The sequence below is a fragment of the Callithrix jacchus genome, chromosome 18 (genome assembly GCF_049354715.1).
Source record: "Callithrix jacchus isolate 240 chromosome 18, calJac240_pri, whole genome shotgun sequence".
Classification (NCBI taxonomy): domain Eukaryota; kingdom Metazoa; phylum Chordata; class Mammalia; order Primates; family Cebidae; genus Callithrix; species Callithrix jacchus.
In genome coordinates this window covers 15,418,125-15,434,268 of record NC_133519.1, presented here as the reverse complement: position 1 = coordinate 15,434,268, position 16,144 = coordinate 15,418,125, and the positions used below count along the sequence as shown (strand labels likewise).

Genomic DNA, 16,144 nt, shown 5'->3' with positions numbered 1-16,144 from the left:
TGAATCTTAAATTATTATTATTTCTTCCTGTCGCTTACACCCGAGGTGGGGGGGTTGGGGTGGGGAGAAGGAAATAGGAGGGGGGGAGTGCCTCTCCCCCTAAGGCACTGACTGGGAAAGCCGAAAGTAGGGAGAAGGGAGGCCACATTGTCCCCACTCTCTGGGGCTGGGCCCCAGCTCTCCCCAGCCCTGGGCTCCCCCCATCACCTGAAATGCTAAGATGAGGCCCAGGACAACCCGACCTCCCCACCACCCCAATATATTACATCATCACTTTTTAAATAGATACAGGGACTGGTCCCGCTATCCCCTCCCTGTGACCCCTCCCCACTGTTAGGGGTACCTGGGCAGCTGTGCAAATGGGCAAAGGGGTGCATGGAAGAGAGGAAGAGCACCGGGCCCCTGAACCTGCCCCTTTTAAGGAGGGGGAGGGGCCGCCAGGCCAGGAAGGGGAAATAGTGCAAGGCAGAGCCCAGGCTGCAAAAGGGGTCCAGCACCCAACGAGGAAGGGGGGTGTCCCCCACCCCCAGCAGAATTGGGTAGTTAAAAAATCTGAAACTAGATTTCAACAAGACCAACAGAAGAGGCTATGTACAGAATGGGGGTGGATTCAATCCTAAGAGAAGAGTGAGGAGATTATTCTCCCCCGCCCGACAGGAAGCCCGGCTGGCAAGGATCTGGGAAGGGGATCACTTTCCCACAGGTTCGCAGCCCCTTTCCCTGCGGCCCAGCGAAAAGCTCCGTGCCCACTGCCTGGGCAAGGGGGCGCCGCTCACCAGCTGGGGTGGGTGAAGAGCCTGAAGACGGTCGCTCCAGTGGCCGCGGGGGGCGCTCGCCCGCCCAGGGCATGGCCGCCAGATGGCGCCGGCTCGCCCGCTCTCCGCAAGGCTCCTCCAACCCCTCACCCTGTCCCACACCCCTCGCTGCGCCAGCCCGGGGGCGGCGTGAGTCAGGGGCGGCAGCGGTGGCGGCGGCTCCGGCTCGCACCTGGGCGGGGAGGAGGTGGGGAGGAGACGAGGGTAGGACGCCGCCCGGCCCGCCCTGCCCTCTGGCCCCGAGGAGGGAGCGGCGGGAACAAGACATTCCCTGCCCAGGGCCGCGGGGAGGGAGGGACAGGGAGGGGAGTGGAACCGAGCGGCTCCCCTAGCTGGGCGGGGCCCCCTCCACTGCCCCCAGGGGCGGGCGAGCCAATCAGGCCACCCCGCCCCCTTCTTCTCCAGGACCCCATGACTCAGCGCCGGGAGCAGGGTGGAGGGGGACTGGGATGGCTCCTTCCTTACAGGCCCAGTCCCCCGGTCTTTCAAGCTTCCACCTGGCTTTCCCCCACCTACCCTTCCTTTTGCCGCCCCCTTTGCATAATTCACTGCCAGGAAAAAGGAACAGAAACTAGGAAGGAGGGGTCTCGGAAGGGAGGGGCAGTCCTTCACCCCCTTACACAGCCAAAACCCCCGAGGGGCATAGGGGCGGGGCAACGCTTTGGTCCCAAGCCCCCACCCCCTAGAAACCCGCATAGCCGAAGTGGGACCCACAAATCAGACATACATTATTGCTTCTACTCCCCAGGAGCAGCTGGGGACAGGGACCCCACTTTCACAATAGAGCTGTAAATATATACACAATATATGTATCACTCCTTGGGAGATCACCCCAATTTGGGGAGCCTCTGCCCCAATACCTTCTCAGCTTGGAATTGGAATGAGGGTTCTGGGAGGAAGGGCTGATGCTGAGGCCAGCAAGGCTCCGTGCCCCAGACCCCTGCTCTGTCTGTCCTGCGTGCTCCCACTGCTTGGCATGGGTGTCCCGGCCTTGTGCTGCTTCAGCCTGGCAACTTGTCCCTCTTTAAGAGGACTCCATAGCACCTTCAGCCTGGGGTGTGGTGGGTGCCCCCTCCTCCTCATCGTCATCAGGCGGGCCCGGGGTAGAGACCGGGGGCCCAGTGGGGGCTGACTGCTCCCAGAATCGAGCTAGAGAGAGGCGGAAGGTGTCCAGGTGGCCATTGGAGAGGTCGAGGCCTGCGGGGGATGCAGCAGCGGTAGAGGGTGGCGGGTAGTGGGGTGGTGCATCGTCCTTTCGGCGCCGTCGGGTGCGAACCTCCAGGCAGTTCTGGCCCTTGAGGTGGCGCTGCAGGTGGTCCTCCTTGGCGAAAGCCTTGTGGCACAGGTGGCACTCATAGGGCCGGTCCCCCGTGTGCAGGTGCATGTGGTTCTTGAGGTCATAGCTGTGCAGGAAGCGGGCTGGGCAGTGCGGGCAGGAGTAGGGGCGCTCTCCTGTGTGCTTCCGCATGTGGATCTTCAGCTTGTCATTCCTGGCACAGGCAGGGGTAAGGGGCAAGGAGGTGTTCAAAGTGGGATCCCTGGCTCCTCCTGGTCATATCACCCCAGGCTTGTCTCCCATCCCTGTCCCTCACTATGTGTTACTTCACTATTGCCCCAGGACAATAGTGGCTGGCCTCTGGCTTAACAGACCCTTGCCATTATCCACTCCTCTGCTTCCCGCAGTGCCCTCCTGGGCACCAAATCCTCCATGCTCTAGACACCTCCCCACCCATCGCCCTTGGCTTGCTTTCTCCTGCTCTCCTCACTCCAGTAGCCCACTCATGCCCCGGTCTCTCCAGGACCACCTACCTCCACCTCAGGTCTCCCACCCTGTCCCTGACCCATGGCCCCTACTGGGCCCTTCCCCACTTGCTGCTCACCGGGTGAATCGAACGCCGCAGACCTCGCAGGCAAAGGGCTTCTCGCCTGTGTGGGTCCTCATGTGGCGAGGCAGTTTACCAGCCCCGTGGATGATCTTGTGGCAGACAGGGCACTCCTGAGGCATCTGGGAGCGGCGTTTGCGCACCAGCTTGTCTTGGCTGTCCAGGCCTGGTGCCAGGTTGTCCTGGTGCAGGGAGCTTAGGTAGGCCATCAGGTCAGCATCGATGGCATCCTCATCTGAGCCCAGCTCCTCTGGGGACAGCGGGGGCCCGCCCCCCTGCGCCAGCCCATAGGCCGGGGGATATACCAGCTCCTCCTCTTCTTCCTCACCCTCATAGGCCTCGTAGCTCTGGGAGCCCTCAGGAGGGGAGGCGGTTCCTGTGGGAGGGCTGTAACTGTCCCCCAGCCCACTGCCCCCACTGCTGCCCACTCTGCCCGCCGCCTCCTCCTCCTCATAGGGCAAGGGATGGGTGGGCACTGTGGGCACCTCAGGGACTAGGTGGTTTGCTCTGGCCCCCTTGGTTTGCAGGAAAGCTTTCCGGGGCTTGCGGCTGCGGCGGGCAACAGGCCGAGGTGGCGGTGGTGGAGGTGGTGGGAGGGGCACCTGTGAAGGACTGTCTTCACCATTGGGAACTCCAGAGGCCGTGGCTGTGGCAAAGGCCTCCAGATACTGGCGGGCTCTCTCACAGTCATCCTCGTCCGGGCTGGGAGCTTCTAGCCCACTAACCTGCAGAATCTCCATGCAAGCAGCGATGACACACGGGATCTCCAGCAGCCGGGCAGCCTGGAGTACAGCTGGCATGTTGGCGCTGCTGGTGGTCAGAGTGGCTGTATAGGCGAATTCAAGGAGGGCGCCTAGTGCCTCTGGCCCTACAAAGTCCAGCTCACACACGCCGGCCCCTGCTCCCCCAGCAGCTGTCCCGCCGCCCCCGGCTCCCATGACGCCTCCGCCACCGCCCTCAGTGAACAGCTTCTTGAAGTAGTGGCTACAGGCAGCAAGCACAGCCCTATGGGTGCGGTATTCAAGGCCCTGGGTCCGAATGGTGAGGTCACATAGGTGGCCCAGCTGGCGCTGCTCATTAAGGCAGCTCAGGAGCTCACTGCTGTGGTCCGGGAATGGAATCCCAATCAGGTCATCCTCGGGGCTTCCCATCTTCTCCTGCAGAGTCAAGTAGAAGGGAGGTTAAGGGTGCTCAGCCCGTAGGGGTCTGGGAAAAGAGGACCAACTTTAGCCAATACTTATTGAGAGATGACTGCGTGCCAGTCACTCTTCTGAGTCCTTTACACGCATTTCATCTTCCAAAACCCTCCGCATATGATCATCATCTGTTTCACAGACAAGGAAACTGAGGTTCAGACAGGTGAGGAGACTTTCCAAGTTACAGGGCCCAGTCCCTGTTCCTAACCACTATCCTATTCTATTCTGCCTCTGTGGCAGCGGGAGCCCTGCCTTTCTGGCCCTTTCTAGTGATCCATCTGTGTCACCTGCCCCATTCCCCATCTCTTTGGAAGGAGCGGTGGACTGGGAGACAGGATGCCTGGGTCCTGGCTCAGGCTCAGGCTTCATGAAGAACTGGCTGAGGGACTGGGGGTGGTACCAGCAGCTGGCCTCAGTCGTTTGAAAAGTGAGGTAATGGTCTTTGCAATGGAACCTCCTCATAGCCTGGGAGAGGCCAGTTCAGACTCACACTGGACCAAGATCTGCTGGAGGCCAGGCACAGCCAGGTGCTTTAACTCAAGTTATCTCTCTCCAAAGCAGTTGGGACACTGTAAAACATATGCAAACGAGAGAAGGCAGCTCCCAAGCATCATCCTCTTCCTCCTTGTGGCCTTCCCCTGGCTATCAAAAGTTCATCTCCCCTTCTAGATCCCCCGCTTCTGGAGGCCAAACGGGAAACACAGCTCCCAGCATCCCTCCCCCCACATCCTCCCCTCCCCTCTGGGGCCAAGGAGCAGCCACCCTTTGCTGGGGTGTCACTGGCTGGCGCGGGTGCTTCCTGCCCCTCACAGATAAGCATCGCCCCCGCCCCCTCTCCCACTGCCAATAAGCCAAGTTCCAGTCCCACCCCCCACCTCCCCTCAGCTGCTGCCACCCCTCCCTCCCCATTCTAGGAGAGCCCCCTGTCTCCAGAGGGCCTCTGTCCTGGTCCCTACCCTTTTCCCTCCAAGGAGGCAGGTGTAGAGCAGTCAGCCCTCCTAAGGCTGGCAGAGGTACGGGCAGGGGTTGGGGCACCGGTCTGGCCTACAAAGAGGTGAGACCTGCTTTAAGTCCCAGCTCTGCTACTATCTTGCGAACGACCTTGGGAAAGTCGTTTCTCTCTGCTTCCATTTCCCTGGCTATGCAAGGAGAGGGTGGGAGTAGCAGACCCAGTGGCTCAGCCCTTCAGCCCTGACATTTGTGGGTCTGGAGCAAGTGGAGACAGTGCTGAGGTCTGGAAAGAGCTGTGCTCTGGAATCAGCCAGGCTTGAGTTTAGTCCTCTCTCTGCCACCAGTGAGCTCCATGACCTTAAACAAGTGATTTCCTCTCGGCGCCGCCTTCCTCATCTGTAATATAGGATAATTCCACCTGACTCCTGTTGTGGTGAGGGTTAAATGAGAGCAAATATGGCACAATGCCGCATACGAAGTGGGGATTCAACAGATGTTCTGGCCTTGGCCTAGCCTGGGCTTAGATTCCACTACGCGAATGGCCTCTGTTAAGAAAACTACCTGGGCAAAAAAAAAAAAAAAAAAAAAAAAGAAAACTACCTGGGACAGGTCTGCCCCCTCCCTCAAATCACCATGAGGGAACCGGGGTACTACTAGCTACATGACTTGGACAAGTCACTTCCTTTCCTGAAGAGACCTGTTCCACATGTGTGATATTAAAAGCTAGCCCAGATGATCCTTAGGGCAAGTCCCACTGACATTTTGTCAGTGTCCTCTCTGCCACTCCAGCAGCTGCTCAGCCCTGGCCATTGATGGGAAAGGTTTTTATTTGAGGGTGAAGTGAATAGGGGAGTCAAGGGCAACAAATTTGCTCTTTAGGACACAAGAACTGCATTGTCTGTGTCTGCCTCCCTGCCTGCTACTTCATTCAGGCTCCTGCACAGAAACCTTGGGTGAGCAGCACCCACGTGTCTGTCTCTGCTTGTAAGCCACATCTAGGTACCCTTAGATGGCCCACCTGTTCCCACCGTAATTCTGCAAACCACTTCTCTCCCCAGGAGCCAAGCCGCCTGGGAGCTCTCCCTGCTTCCTTTAATCCTCCTGCGTGTACTTTACAAATGGTACAAGTGGCAAATGGCCCCGAGACTTGGGAACAAACAAAAACCAACCAGGTGGACAGCAGCAGCAGGAGGAGCAGCAGCAGCAATGGTGACTGCAGCCACTTGAGCAGCAGTAGGCCCCCTCCTGGGCCAAGTGGATCCCGTCCCTCCTACGGGGGGGATGGGTGGGGCTGTCCTCACTGTCCATTGGCTGGGAGCTGGGCATTGGCAGGCACGTGGCTCACCCCATCCCTCTCCCTCCTTGCCTGCCCACCCCACCCATTCCGGCTGCTAGGCCCGCCTCCTTGCTCCTACCCCAGGGCTGGTCTCCGTGGCAACTTGGTGTGGTGGGGGCGCTGATTGGCTGACCTCACTGTCAGGTCACAGGCTCAGGCTCGTTCACCATGCAACTCACACAGGGATTGGGCAAGGGTGGGTGTTTAACTCCTTAGGCCCAAATCCAATGCCCATGGCCAAAAGGTAGCAACCAGAGAGGGGGAGAGGTAGAGGACATGCGTGGGAAGGAGAGGGTGTTCATAAGGTTCTCTAGCTTCTGGGAAACTCCCCCAACCCCTACCCAGGGCTCTAGCACCCATGCCAATATAGATGCCACCTGGAACTATGGTGGTGCCAACCAGGCCAAGAGGGCCCTCCTAAACCCATCATCTGGGAGGGATGGGTGGGGCAAAGTCCTCCTCCTTTCTGCCAGGGTAGGGCACTGGTGCCAGGGTGCCCACCACACCTTGGGCACTTTTCCCACCTCTGCATCCCAGAGGGCCCAGTCCCCTGACACCCCATGAAGGCGGCCTGTCCCCACCCAGTCTGGCATGCCCCCTCTTGCTAAGACCTTGTGGGCATGGGCGTGTGTGGTGGTTGGGGGTGCAGCTGTGCCAGGGAACCGGGCAAGGTGTGTTTGGTCTGTTTGCCTGGTAGGGGGAAGAACTGGGGGCCCCGCCCCATCACTCCCCTCTTTCCCGCCATCCCCCCAGGCTCCCCTCACTGTCAGGCCTGCTAGACCGGCCAAGCCAGTGGGCAGCTCTCTTGAAACTGGGCCCTGAGTCAAGCCTGCCCCATCTTTGGTTGGGGGAAGACTTCAGGGTGAGAAAGGTGGGAGGGGGCAAAGGTGGGAGTGCCTATCACCTACCCTTCAATGCTCAAGGGCACCTGGCAGGGTATGTCCAACACCAAGAAACCAAAAGGTAGAGGTCACTGGCCTGGTCTAAGAAAGAAAAAGGGAGCCAAGAACTCTCTCCAGGTGCTGACCTCAGGCAGTGTCCAGTGCAGGGCTAGGGGGCACCAGGGTCAACACTGCTGGCTTGAGCCAGCCGAAGGGCAAGGATAGGAGGCCCTGAACAGGGCAGCTGAGTAAAGCTGGCCCCCCTTCCCCCCACCCTGGGGATTAGGGGAGTGAGGCTTAGTGTGGGGGGCAGCAGGCAGAACCAGGATTAGCGTCGGAGAAAATAGATATGGGCCTGAGACACAAGCACAGGGCCCCCCCCTCCCCAGGTTCCAAGGCCCCTACCTCTAGGCTCTGCCAGGGAGCCTGAGAGGGGCCTGGCCAGGCTTCTCCAGGAGCAGCAGCTTGGGGTGAGGGAGGATGAGGACCAGGTTGTACCATCTTCCTGCTGGGGATGATGGAGAGACCTGAGGGTCTTCCCAGTGCTCCTGGTGGCTTGGCTGGCCACCCCTCCCCCTTACTTCTATCTCCTTTCTCCCTCCAACCCCCACCCTAACTCCAGCCTCAGGTTCTCTTCCTGTTTTTTTGGAGCTAAGTTTGCACGAAGCCAGGGCTTTGGCCTGTGTCTGGACCAGGGGGGTGGGGAAATTGGACAGCCAGTCCAAAGTCCTAAGGGACCCAGGAATCCTTGTTCTCCAGCTTCTCCCAGCCCTTCCCAGGGCCTCCGGGGCCCAGGGGCCGCAGCCATCTGGATTGCCCAGTTGGGGAAGGAAAGTAAAGGGGCTGAGCCTCTTCTCACTTAAGGACTAGAAGGACTCCAAAGAAGAGGTTCTCTGCCCAGGGATGCCCTGGCATTTATGGAGCCCTTCTCCCTACCCCAGCCCCTCCAAGCTGTGCCTTCCTTCCCCATCCCCCATATGACGCTTCCCCCCTCCTAACCTCACCACCCCCAGCACTCACACTTCCTGGGGGCCGAGGCGGGGAAGAGAGACCGCAAGCCACGAAGGGGGAAGGAGGCGAGGGGAGTTGGCTGCTTCCCGGTGCTATGGGGGTTAAGTCTCTCCCCAGCTCCAAATCCCCCAATCCTGGTTCTGTGGCTCCTGAAATGAGGGAGACCCTTAATGCTTCCCTACATTTTCTTTCCATGACACCAGCCATCGCCCACAGCCCCTTAGTCCCCATCAAGGGAAATATGAGGGAGATAAAAGATGGCGGAGGAAGGAATGGGGACAACTCTCACAGCCTTCGCCCTCCACCTTTGGATACTCCCTGCCAAGCCCTCACTCTTGCCCCTCTCTGGGCCTCCTCTTTCTGTCTGCTCATTGCCTTCTCTGCCCCTTGTCTTCCCTCCACAAGTTCACCCTTTGCTTTCCTCCCTTCAGGCCTCCTGGAGCTCCGCACCCTCTCCACCACATCAGTGTCCCTAGGCCTCCTCCCAGGAACTGTCCCCGCCTCTCCTTTCTCTTCCCCCTGGTTCTCTCTTGCTCAAACCTCTCCACTTTCTCCATTGGCCCCCTGCTCTGAGCATCCCTTCCCTTCTCCCCAAGCAAGTGAGGGGTGAAGAGCGGCAGAGGAATTAAATCAGGGCCCAGGCCTGCCCTCCAAGGCCCGGTCTTGCCAAGAGATGGTCGAGTTTAGGGCACCCACCCCCCACTTCTGGATGAAGCCGGAGACCACAATTTGGGAGCCAGTTGGGGAGAATGAGTGGTGGAGGGGATTTGCAGCGAGAGCGGATGTGGGGTGGGGGTGGGGGACAACCTGTGCCTCTCTGCCTGTCAGAGTTTCCAGCCCTGGAGCTGCTGGACTTTCCCCGGAGGGTGCCCACCCTGGACCAGGCAGTTGTCCACTTGGACAGACTCTGGCCATCAGCGTCCTCAGCAGGGTCTGCCTGGGCAGTGCCAGCTCCCCTTAGGGCCTGAGGAGACCGCACAAGGTGCCAGGGTCTGCCCTGTGCCCACCCCCTCCCCCCCAGCCTAGTGTCCCCGGCTGGGTAACCGAGCTGGCTGGTAACCCCACACCCGCCAAGCCGCCGGCAGAAACCTGAGCCCCCCAGCCCCAGAGGACACCCCAGCCCGATCTCCGGAGCCCGGCTCTCTGCCAGCCTGTCCAGCCTCCTGGCCCGGCCCGGCAATCACTCAGCTCCTATAGGCTCCTCTTATGCCTCTCCCGACCTGCTTGGGTCCCCTTAGACACTGAAGCCTCCCCACATTCCCTTAAACCCTCAGTTCCCTAAACTCTCCTGTGAAGTCTGGGCACCCTCTTCCTGGCCTGTTTTGTAGTCCTCTGACCCTTGGCTAATTCTAGGCCTTCAAGGCCCCCTGGGGCCTGATCTCCCAAGCCAGAGCAGGGCCTACTCACCTGAAGGCTGAGGGGCCTGGCAGCAACTCCTCCTGACCCCTGGGGGCAGCAGGTTGGGACAGGTGGGGGAGGGCCAGGCTGGGGGGGAGGTAGGGTGGCTGTTCCCCGCTCCAGCTCCCTCCTTCAAAGGGGCCGCCCACGACCTGGCCCAGCCCCTCCCCCCTACAGCCTTAACCCTCTGGGTGCTGTCCCCCCTCCCCCCAGCTTGGAGGGAGGGGTTACCGGAGGACTGGCAGCATGGGAGAGGGCCCAGAGTCTCTGCCTGTGGTGTCTGAAGCCCCAGAACCCACCCGCTCCTGTCTTTACTCAGTCCTAAAAGAGGAAAAAGGTGAGGGTAGGAAAGGTAGGAGCTGGGACAGTCCAGGAGGACAGAGATGAGGAGGAGCAATGGGAGAGGCCACTGGAGGTGAGGCCAGGAGAAGGAAGAAGGGAGGGGAGGAGACGGAGGTGGCAGTGGCCAGAAGAGGGAGGAGGGGAACCCTGGACAGTCAGTGCCAGGGGTGACAGGTGCCTGGGTCCCAGCCCCTCAGAGTATGTGGGATGGGGACCACAAGGAGGCCCTCCAGACCCCAGCAGGCCCTGCAGCCCCCCTGGGGAGCTGGCCGAATTCTCCCTACCCTGTACTGGGCTGGGGCCCTCAGGGGCTGGGCAAGGCAGCACCCCGCCCTCCCCATAGCCTCACCCCAAACCCACTCACATACCACAGTTCCTCGCCCGGGCACCAACCCCTGCCAACCAGGCCAGGGGGCAGCACTTGTGCCAGCCCCCAATAGCCAGGGGATCGGGGGAACAGAGCTGGCCTGAGGGGGATAGACAGATTGGGGGAGCTGTGGGCACCGAAAGAGGAAGGAGCCGGGAGGGGGCATCTGCTGGGAAGCGCCTAGCCCCACCCCTTGCGCAAGCTGCTGCCACCCTGGCCGGTTGGGTGGGACCCGCCTGGGCCTGAGGGGCAACTCAGGAGGGCTCTGAGCCCAGACATGGGTGGGCCACCAAGTTTCACTTAAACAACTCCTGGGGTCCCTTATTCCTGGACTGAGGGGTACCCTAGTGTCCCCCAGACACCAGGCTACCTCAAGTCCTGCTAGGCTTGGGGGTACCACAGAAATGCCCCCTAAAGTATCCCCTCCCCTTTCCCCCAACAGCTGCTGGCTCAATGCCGCTGGCCTGCTGCCCCTCACCAGCTCCCGGCCCGGTTGGCACCTACCCACCAGGATGCTGGCAGTCCTGCCCTCCTCTCCCTCCTACCCCCCTGCTCCCAGTGCCCCATGCCAACTGTGGGCCTGAGGTGGGGGAGGGTCACCCCGTGCCTTGGTGCCAGCCAGGCGGGCCCAGGTCCCTAGGCCCTACAGATAAGGCCTAAGACCCTGTTCTCAAGCCATATCCTCAAGAGGTAGCACATTGGTCAGGGCCTACACAGAGAGAACCTAGGAGGCAATGGACAGCCCGTGAGCAGCTAAGGAAGGCTCCACACCCCAGGGTGGGGGCCAGTGTCTCTCCCTACCACCAGGCGCCAACCTCCCGGCATTTCCCCTGCCCAAGCAAATGCTTGGGCACCAAAGTCCCTGCAATTCCTGAGAGCCCTAGTGCCTGCAGCCTGCGAGGGAGTGGGGTGGGGCTGCTCTCTGCCCTTTGATCCCCATAAAGGGAGGGAACCAGCCTAGAGGGCAGGGGGCAGGGAGGGAGTTCATGGGGCCCCTCTGTTTCACCCCTGCCAGGGGCAGCAGGGCAGGGCGTGGGCATCTTTTGGGTGGGGCCCTAAGGTGAGGACAGGTAGCATGTCTCAGCAAGGGAGATGGATGTCAATCATGGGTACATGGCATCCCATGGCAATGGGACAGCAAGAATAAAGTGGGGGGATGCAGAGGGTACCCACATTCCAACCCATCCCAGTTCTGGCTTTTACCCTCATCCAGAAACACTTTCAGACTCAGCCAAATTGAGAGTTCAAGGACTACAACTCCCAGTGTGCACCACAATTGCTTTGTATGTACCTTGGGAGTTGTAGTCCCCTTGAGAAGCCCTGGGTTCTCTTCCCCAGAGCCTTGCTGATGGGTGGCAAGGACAAATGACTTGGTCATGAATCTCCAAGGGGGCTAGGTTTAAGAAGAGGTAAAAGGCTAGGATGTCCATGGTGGAGGAAAGAGGACCCCTGCTCCCAGGCAAAGGGGGAGGAAAGGAGGAAGGAAGGAGGAGAGGATGTCTGTTGAAAGGGGCATATGGGTGGGGAGGAGTTGGGGGGACGGTGGAAACAGGAAGGAAACTGAAGCCAGAGACATGAGGTCGAAAGTAAGGGCCTGGGGGAGCCCCACTCCGAGGCCTGTCAGGGACTGGGAAGGCATTTCCCCATGTCATTCTGCTGGCCTGGGAGGAATAAGAGAAATCAGTGATGTCAAAAGATAGCATATTGATATATTTATAGGGGAATCACTGCTTCATTTGCCTGCCATCAGCCTTCTTTTGCCTGGGCACCTTCAACCCCTGAATCTGGCACAGGTATCTGCTGACTGGGAAGCTCTGAAGGCTGACCTGTTCTGGGGAGGATAGCAGGCAAAGGAAGGGGTTTGGGGATATCAGGGCTGGGCCTGACGGTAAATACAGTAGAGGTATATGTGGGGTTAGGCCCAGGTGTGGTCAAGGCAAGTGTGGGCAAATGAGAATGCTATCCTCCAGAGAAGAAGCCATGGCAGCTGGAGGCCACAGGGAAGACAGGGCTAAGATGTCCATCCCAGGCTGTGGGACAGGATGAAGAGGGCAGCCCTCTCTGGTCTCCCTGGGGAATTTGTTAAGTAGCTTTTTCCCTGTGCCAGGCAGCCAGTGAACATTAAAGATAGCAACTGAGGGGGCCAGATGGTAGCTGGGTGCCTTTCCCTGGTAGGGGTGGAGGTCAGAAGTGGGCAGAAGATCTGCATTGAGGCCACTTTTCCTGAGCTCCCCAAGGCTCTGGGACAGATGCTGGCAGGCCCCAGCCAGGACTCTTGCCAAGACCTGGCCCTGGCTGGGTGTGGGGGTCTTTCTTATCCCAACCCACCAAACACTTGATGGTGGATGACAGCAGTTCTATCCCCTTCCTCCCAGTCCCCCAGGCCCGCCTTGGCGCCTGGCCACTTGTGTGTTGGCAAGAGTTGGGGGGAGGGGGCAGCGAGGCAACTTCAAACTGTCCGGGCAAAACGTCAAGTTTACTCACGAGTTTACTCAGCACAAGGAGGGGGAAGAGGCCAGGGCGGGCACACCCCATGCCAGGGTCCTATCCATCTGCCTGTCCCCACCTTCCTCCCCCAGTCTTCTCTCCAGCCCTAGGCCAAAACAGGCATAGGCCCGAAGGCCTGGTGTCAGGGCAGTCTTAACTCTCAGGAAGGTCAGGGAGCCAAGCCGGCCAGAGGCAGGAAGCCCCAAAGCAGGCCCAGAGGCTTCTGTCAGAGGGCAGTGCCCTGCCTGGAGCCCATTCACTACTCATCTTGGGGCCTTGTTCTTGGGCCAGGAGAACTGGGTCTCTCAGCCATTAAGAAGGGGGCAGTACCAGGCCAAACCTCCTCCACCTGAGCAGTCCCCTGAGCAGTGACTTCTGACCCCAAATGCCCAGTCCTAGGCTGTCCCTCAGTATGATGCCATAGGATCAGGGGTTGGTTCTCTCAGCCTTGGCTGGGAATGGGGGGCTGGCACCCTATCTGACCTACTTCCCTTTCCTCCCCACCTGCTTTCATTCTCTGCTTCTCTCCCCCAGCCTTCACTGTCCCCACCCCAGAGCGCTCCGCCCCCCATGCCTGCCGGGCCCCCTCCCCCACCCTTCCCCAGGGTGCCAAGTGCAGGCACACAAAGGGCCTGATGGTGCATTGTTAGCCCAGCCCCCGCTGCCCGCCCGCCGCGCCCTCCCTGGGCAGGCACTAGGCCAAGGAGGAGCTGGGGGCCCTGGGTGCCAGGGGGCACCATGGGGAAGGAGAAGGGGACAGCACCTGTCTTCCAGATGCTGGGGTCTACATCAGGTTGAGTAGTGATGAGAGTCCCATTAGAGCAGGCCTGTCTCCTTGACACCTGAGCCTAGTGGGCACTCCTTTCTTTCTTCCCCAGAGTCCCATTCTGGTGGTATTAACCCCTTTTTGACCCCTGTGCCAAGGCTGGGGGTGTGTGGTACCCAAGGGAGGGGACAGTGTCTGGGGCTGCCAGCACATTGTGTTGTGCCCACAGCAACCATGTAACAGAGGCACGCTGGGGGAGCTGGGGTCCCGGGGGCCCGGGTCAGAGGCCCTGACAGAGATTTCTCCTTGTTTCATCAGCTGCTCCAGGGGGAGCCCCCTGCCCTTCTCCCCAGTTACCACTAAGGAGGAACACTACCACCCAGACATAGTCATAAATATGTCCCTCTCTACCGCAACACAACACTCCTTATGCCCACTCTCTCCTCCCCAACCTGATGCCCACTCCATGCCAGCTCTCCCAGCAGTGCCAGGCGGGTACAGGGGTGACCAAACCAGTTGGTGTGTGTGGGGCAGCAGAAGACAACCCCATAATCCTCCAGGCCTCAAAGCCCACTCACATACTCCCTTAGGGAACAGATAGTTCCCATCCTGGTTTAACCCCTCACAGCCCAATCTGGTTCCTTCGCCCCTGATAAGCGGTCTCCCTCCTCCAGGAATAAGTTGGGGGAAGGGGGAATAGCTGCGCTGACTCATTCCCATTCTCAGCTGCAGCTAGGGGTCTCCAAGGCATTCGGGCGGGGGGTCAATTCAAGAACACCCTCCACCTGGCCCGGAAGCCAGGACAGCCTGCCGGTCTCCCCCTCTCCCCAGCACCCACTTCCGGTGTCCCAAACTAGGTCAGCAGCGCTCGTTTCCTGTGGGTCAGCTAGCACCGGCGCCTCTGCCCCTCCCCTGCTCCGGACCCAGGCTCCCCGCCCCCCCCCCCCCCGGCCCCCAGGGCGCCCCGAGGTCTCACCACGTCTCAGCCGCCCTTTGATACCTAGGGGTTGTGCGGGGCGGGGGGCAGGGGACCCGCCCTCTCTCTAAACACCAGCAGGGCCGGGGCGCCTGGGCAGGCACGTGTCCGGGCACAACCCGCTGCCCACGCCGCCCCCCCACTCCCGCCCCCACCTCGCTCTGGCCGGGACACGTCGCTCTCTTACTTGGGATGGGGTGAGAGGAGGGAGAGAAAGCTAGAAATTGAAAGCAGCGCCCCCCACCCCTTTGAATGGCAGCCTTCTGCCAGGCGCACTCTGTAGGTTCTACAACACAGTAGCGACCCCCACTTTGGGCTGGGGCAGGTGCGCTGGCGCCGGTGGGGGGGACGGGTGGTAGGTAGGAGAATTCTTCCTAGTCACCCACCCTCGCTCTCGGGTTCTGGGGACAGGAGCTGGCTTGGAAAAGGTAGCAGAGGGACTGGAGCCTGAAGGAAGGGAGTGGAATTGAGAGGCAGGGGAGAGAGGGGTCGTTCTATGTCGTTCGGAGGTTGTTGCTGAGCCTCACTACGGCTGGAGAGAGCGCGGCTCTGGAAGCGCCAGAAACCGAATAGTCCAGCCGGTAACTTTCCCCCAAGCCGCGGCTCCTCCTGCGCCCCCCAACCCCCATGCAACTGGCCTGGGGCCAACCCACCGCGCCAGGGGGCGCGGGGTGGGGGGGGTGTTGCGCGTTGTCCTAGTTAGAGTCCGTCAGCGTTTCCATTCCCTCAACTCGGTCCGGTCTGGGGTCTCCCCCGAAAGTCACGAAGGAGACTGGGGGAACGCTCAGCGCCGCCTCAACCCCTCTCCATCCCGGAGCTGCCTGTATGTCTGATCCCAGGAGAAGTGCAGAGAAAGTTTCTGGGGACCCTCCGCCCAGGTTTGGGGGGCATCCGCAGTTCTCTGTCTTTCCTCCCAGTTAAAACCAATTCCAGAGACCCGGGTGTTGGGAAAGCACAGGGAAGGGGAGTGGTGGGAATCTGATCTGCAAGCGTGTGGGGGTCCCACTTACAGGACGCGCGAAGGACACTGCAGTAGTCTCGAGTCTAGTGAACCCCGAGCTAGGAGACAAAAGTGGGGTACACTCACCTCTCAGCCGTCGGGTCCGCTGGCTGGAGCTGCTGAGTCTCAGGGTGTGGGAAGAAGCGCGTCCCCCACCAGGCCCGGGGGCTTGGGGCCCTGCTCCGGTCCTGGTCAGAAGGCCGCGGTCAGTTGCTCGCCGCTCGCTGCTGGGGGGCTCCTCCTCCGCCGCCCTCTGCCTCCTCCTGCCGCCCGCCCCTCCTCGGCCGCCAAGAGCCGTACATTCACCTGGCTCCCACCCGCCCCCCCCTCAGGGCCCGCCTCACCTGTCCTGCTGTCTCACCTGTCCTCCTGCTTGCTTTCCCCCCATCCCTCCCCTCCCTCCCCCCCGCCCCTGCCAACCCCCAAACTCCCCCCCCAACACTTAGCAACACCCTCTGTCACTTCCTGGTTTTTCACCCGCCCCCCCAGGCCCCCCTCCCTCCGCCCAATAAGGACATAAACTTCAACCCCTTCGTCCAGCCAGTCTCTGCAGGGCGCAGATGGGTCCCTCCCTCCTTTTTTACCCCCTTCCTCCAAACTCTTACTTAGCTCTCCTAGTCTTTTCCACCCTCCTCCTTTCCCTCCTTTCCTTCTTTCTGTCTCCCTTCACCTGCCGCGGTCCCTCTCTCCCCCCACTTGCTCCTACCCCTATCTTTTTCAGTCCACCTTAACTGA

The 16,144-nt window shown here is 60.5% G+C and overlaps 1 protein-coding gene across 32 annotated transcripts; it reads right to left on the bottom strand.

Annotated features, from left to right (window-relative positions):
- On the bottom strand, positions 1-16,138 carry ZBTB7B (zinc finger and BTB domain containing 7B). Of its 32 annotated transcripts, none has more exons than XM_078355829.1 (7): positions 15,771-15,808; positions 15,497-15,597; positions 8,083-8,222; positions 7,468-7,570; positions 7,090-7,164; positions 2,696-3,855; positions 1-2,305 (listed from the first exon to the last, which is right to left on the bottom strand). In XM_078355829.1, exons 6-7 carry the CDS (start codon positions 3,847-3,849, stop codon positions 1,840-1,842), a joined length of 1,620 nt encoding a protein of 539 aa, XP_078211955.1. In that variant the 5' UTR covers positions 3,850-3,855; positions 7,090-7,164; positions 7,468-7,570; positions 8,083-8,222; positions 15,497-15,597; positions 15,771-15,808; the 3' UTR covers positions 1-1,839. The 32 variants fall into 32 exon arrangements, with proteins under 32 accessions (XP_078211955.1, XP_078211956.1, XP_078211957.1 ...); XM_078355830.1 differs by having other exon boundaries at positions 7,468-7,567; XM_078355831.1 differs by lacking the exons at positions 7,090-7,164; positions 15,497-15,597; positions 15,771-15,808 and adding exons at positions 4,385-4,463; positions 4,851-4,938; positions 9,481-9,794.
- Between the last annotated feature and the right edge of the window lie 6 nt (positions 16,139-16,144).

Bases quoted from the DNA above. Each gene is read 5' to 3' on its own strand.
- ZBTB7B (XM_054247853.2), bottom strand. From the start codon at position 15,797: ATGGGGGGAAAGCAAGCAGGAGGACAGGTGAGACAGCAGGACAG. The intron at 8,223-15,496 runs GTGAGTGTACCC...CCCTCATTTCAG, and splicing joins GCGGACCCGACGGCTGAGAG to GAGCCACAGAACCAGGATTG. The intron at 2,306-2,695 runs GTGAGCAGCAAG...TGCCTGTGCCAG, and splicing joins TGCGGCGTTCGATTCACCCG to GAATGACAAGCTGAAGATCC.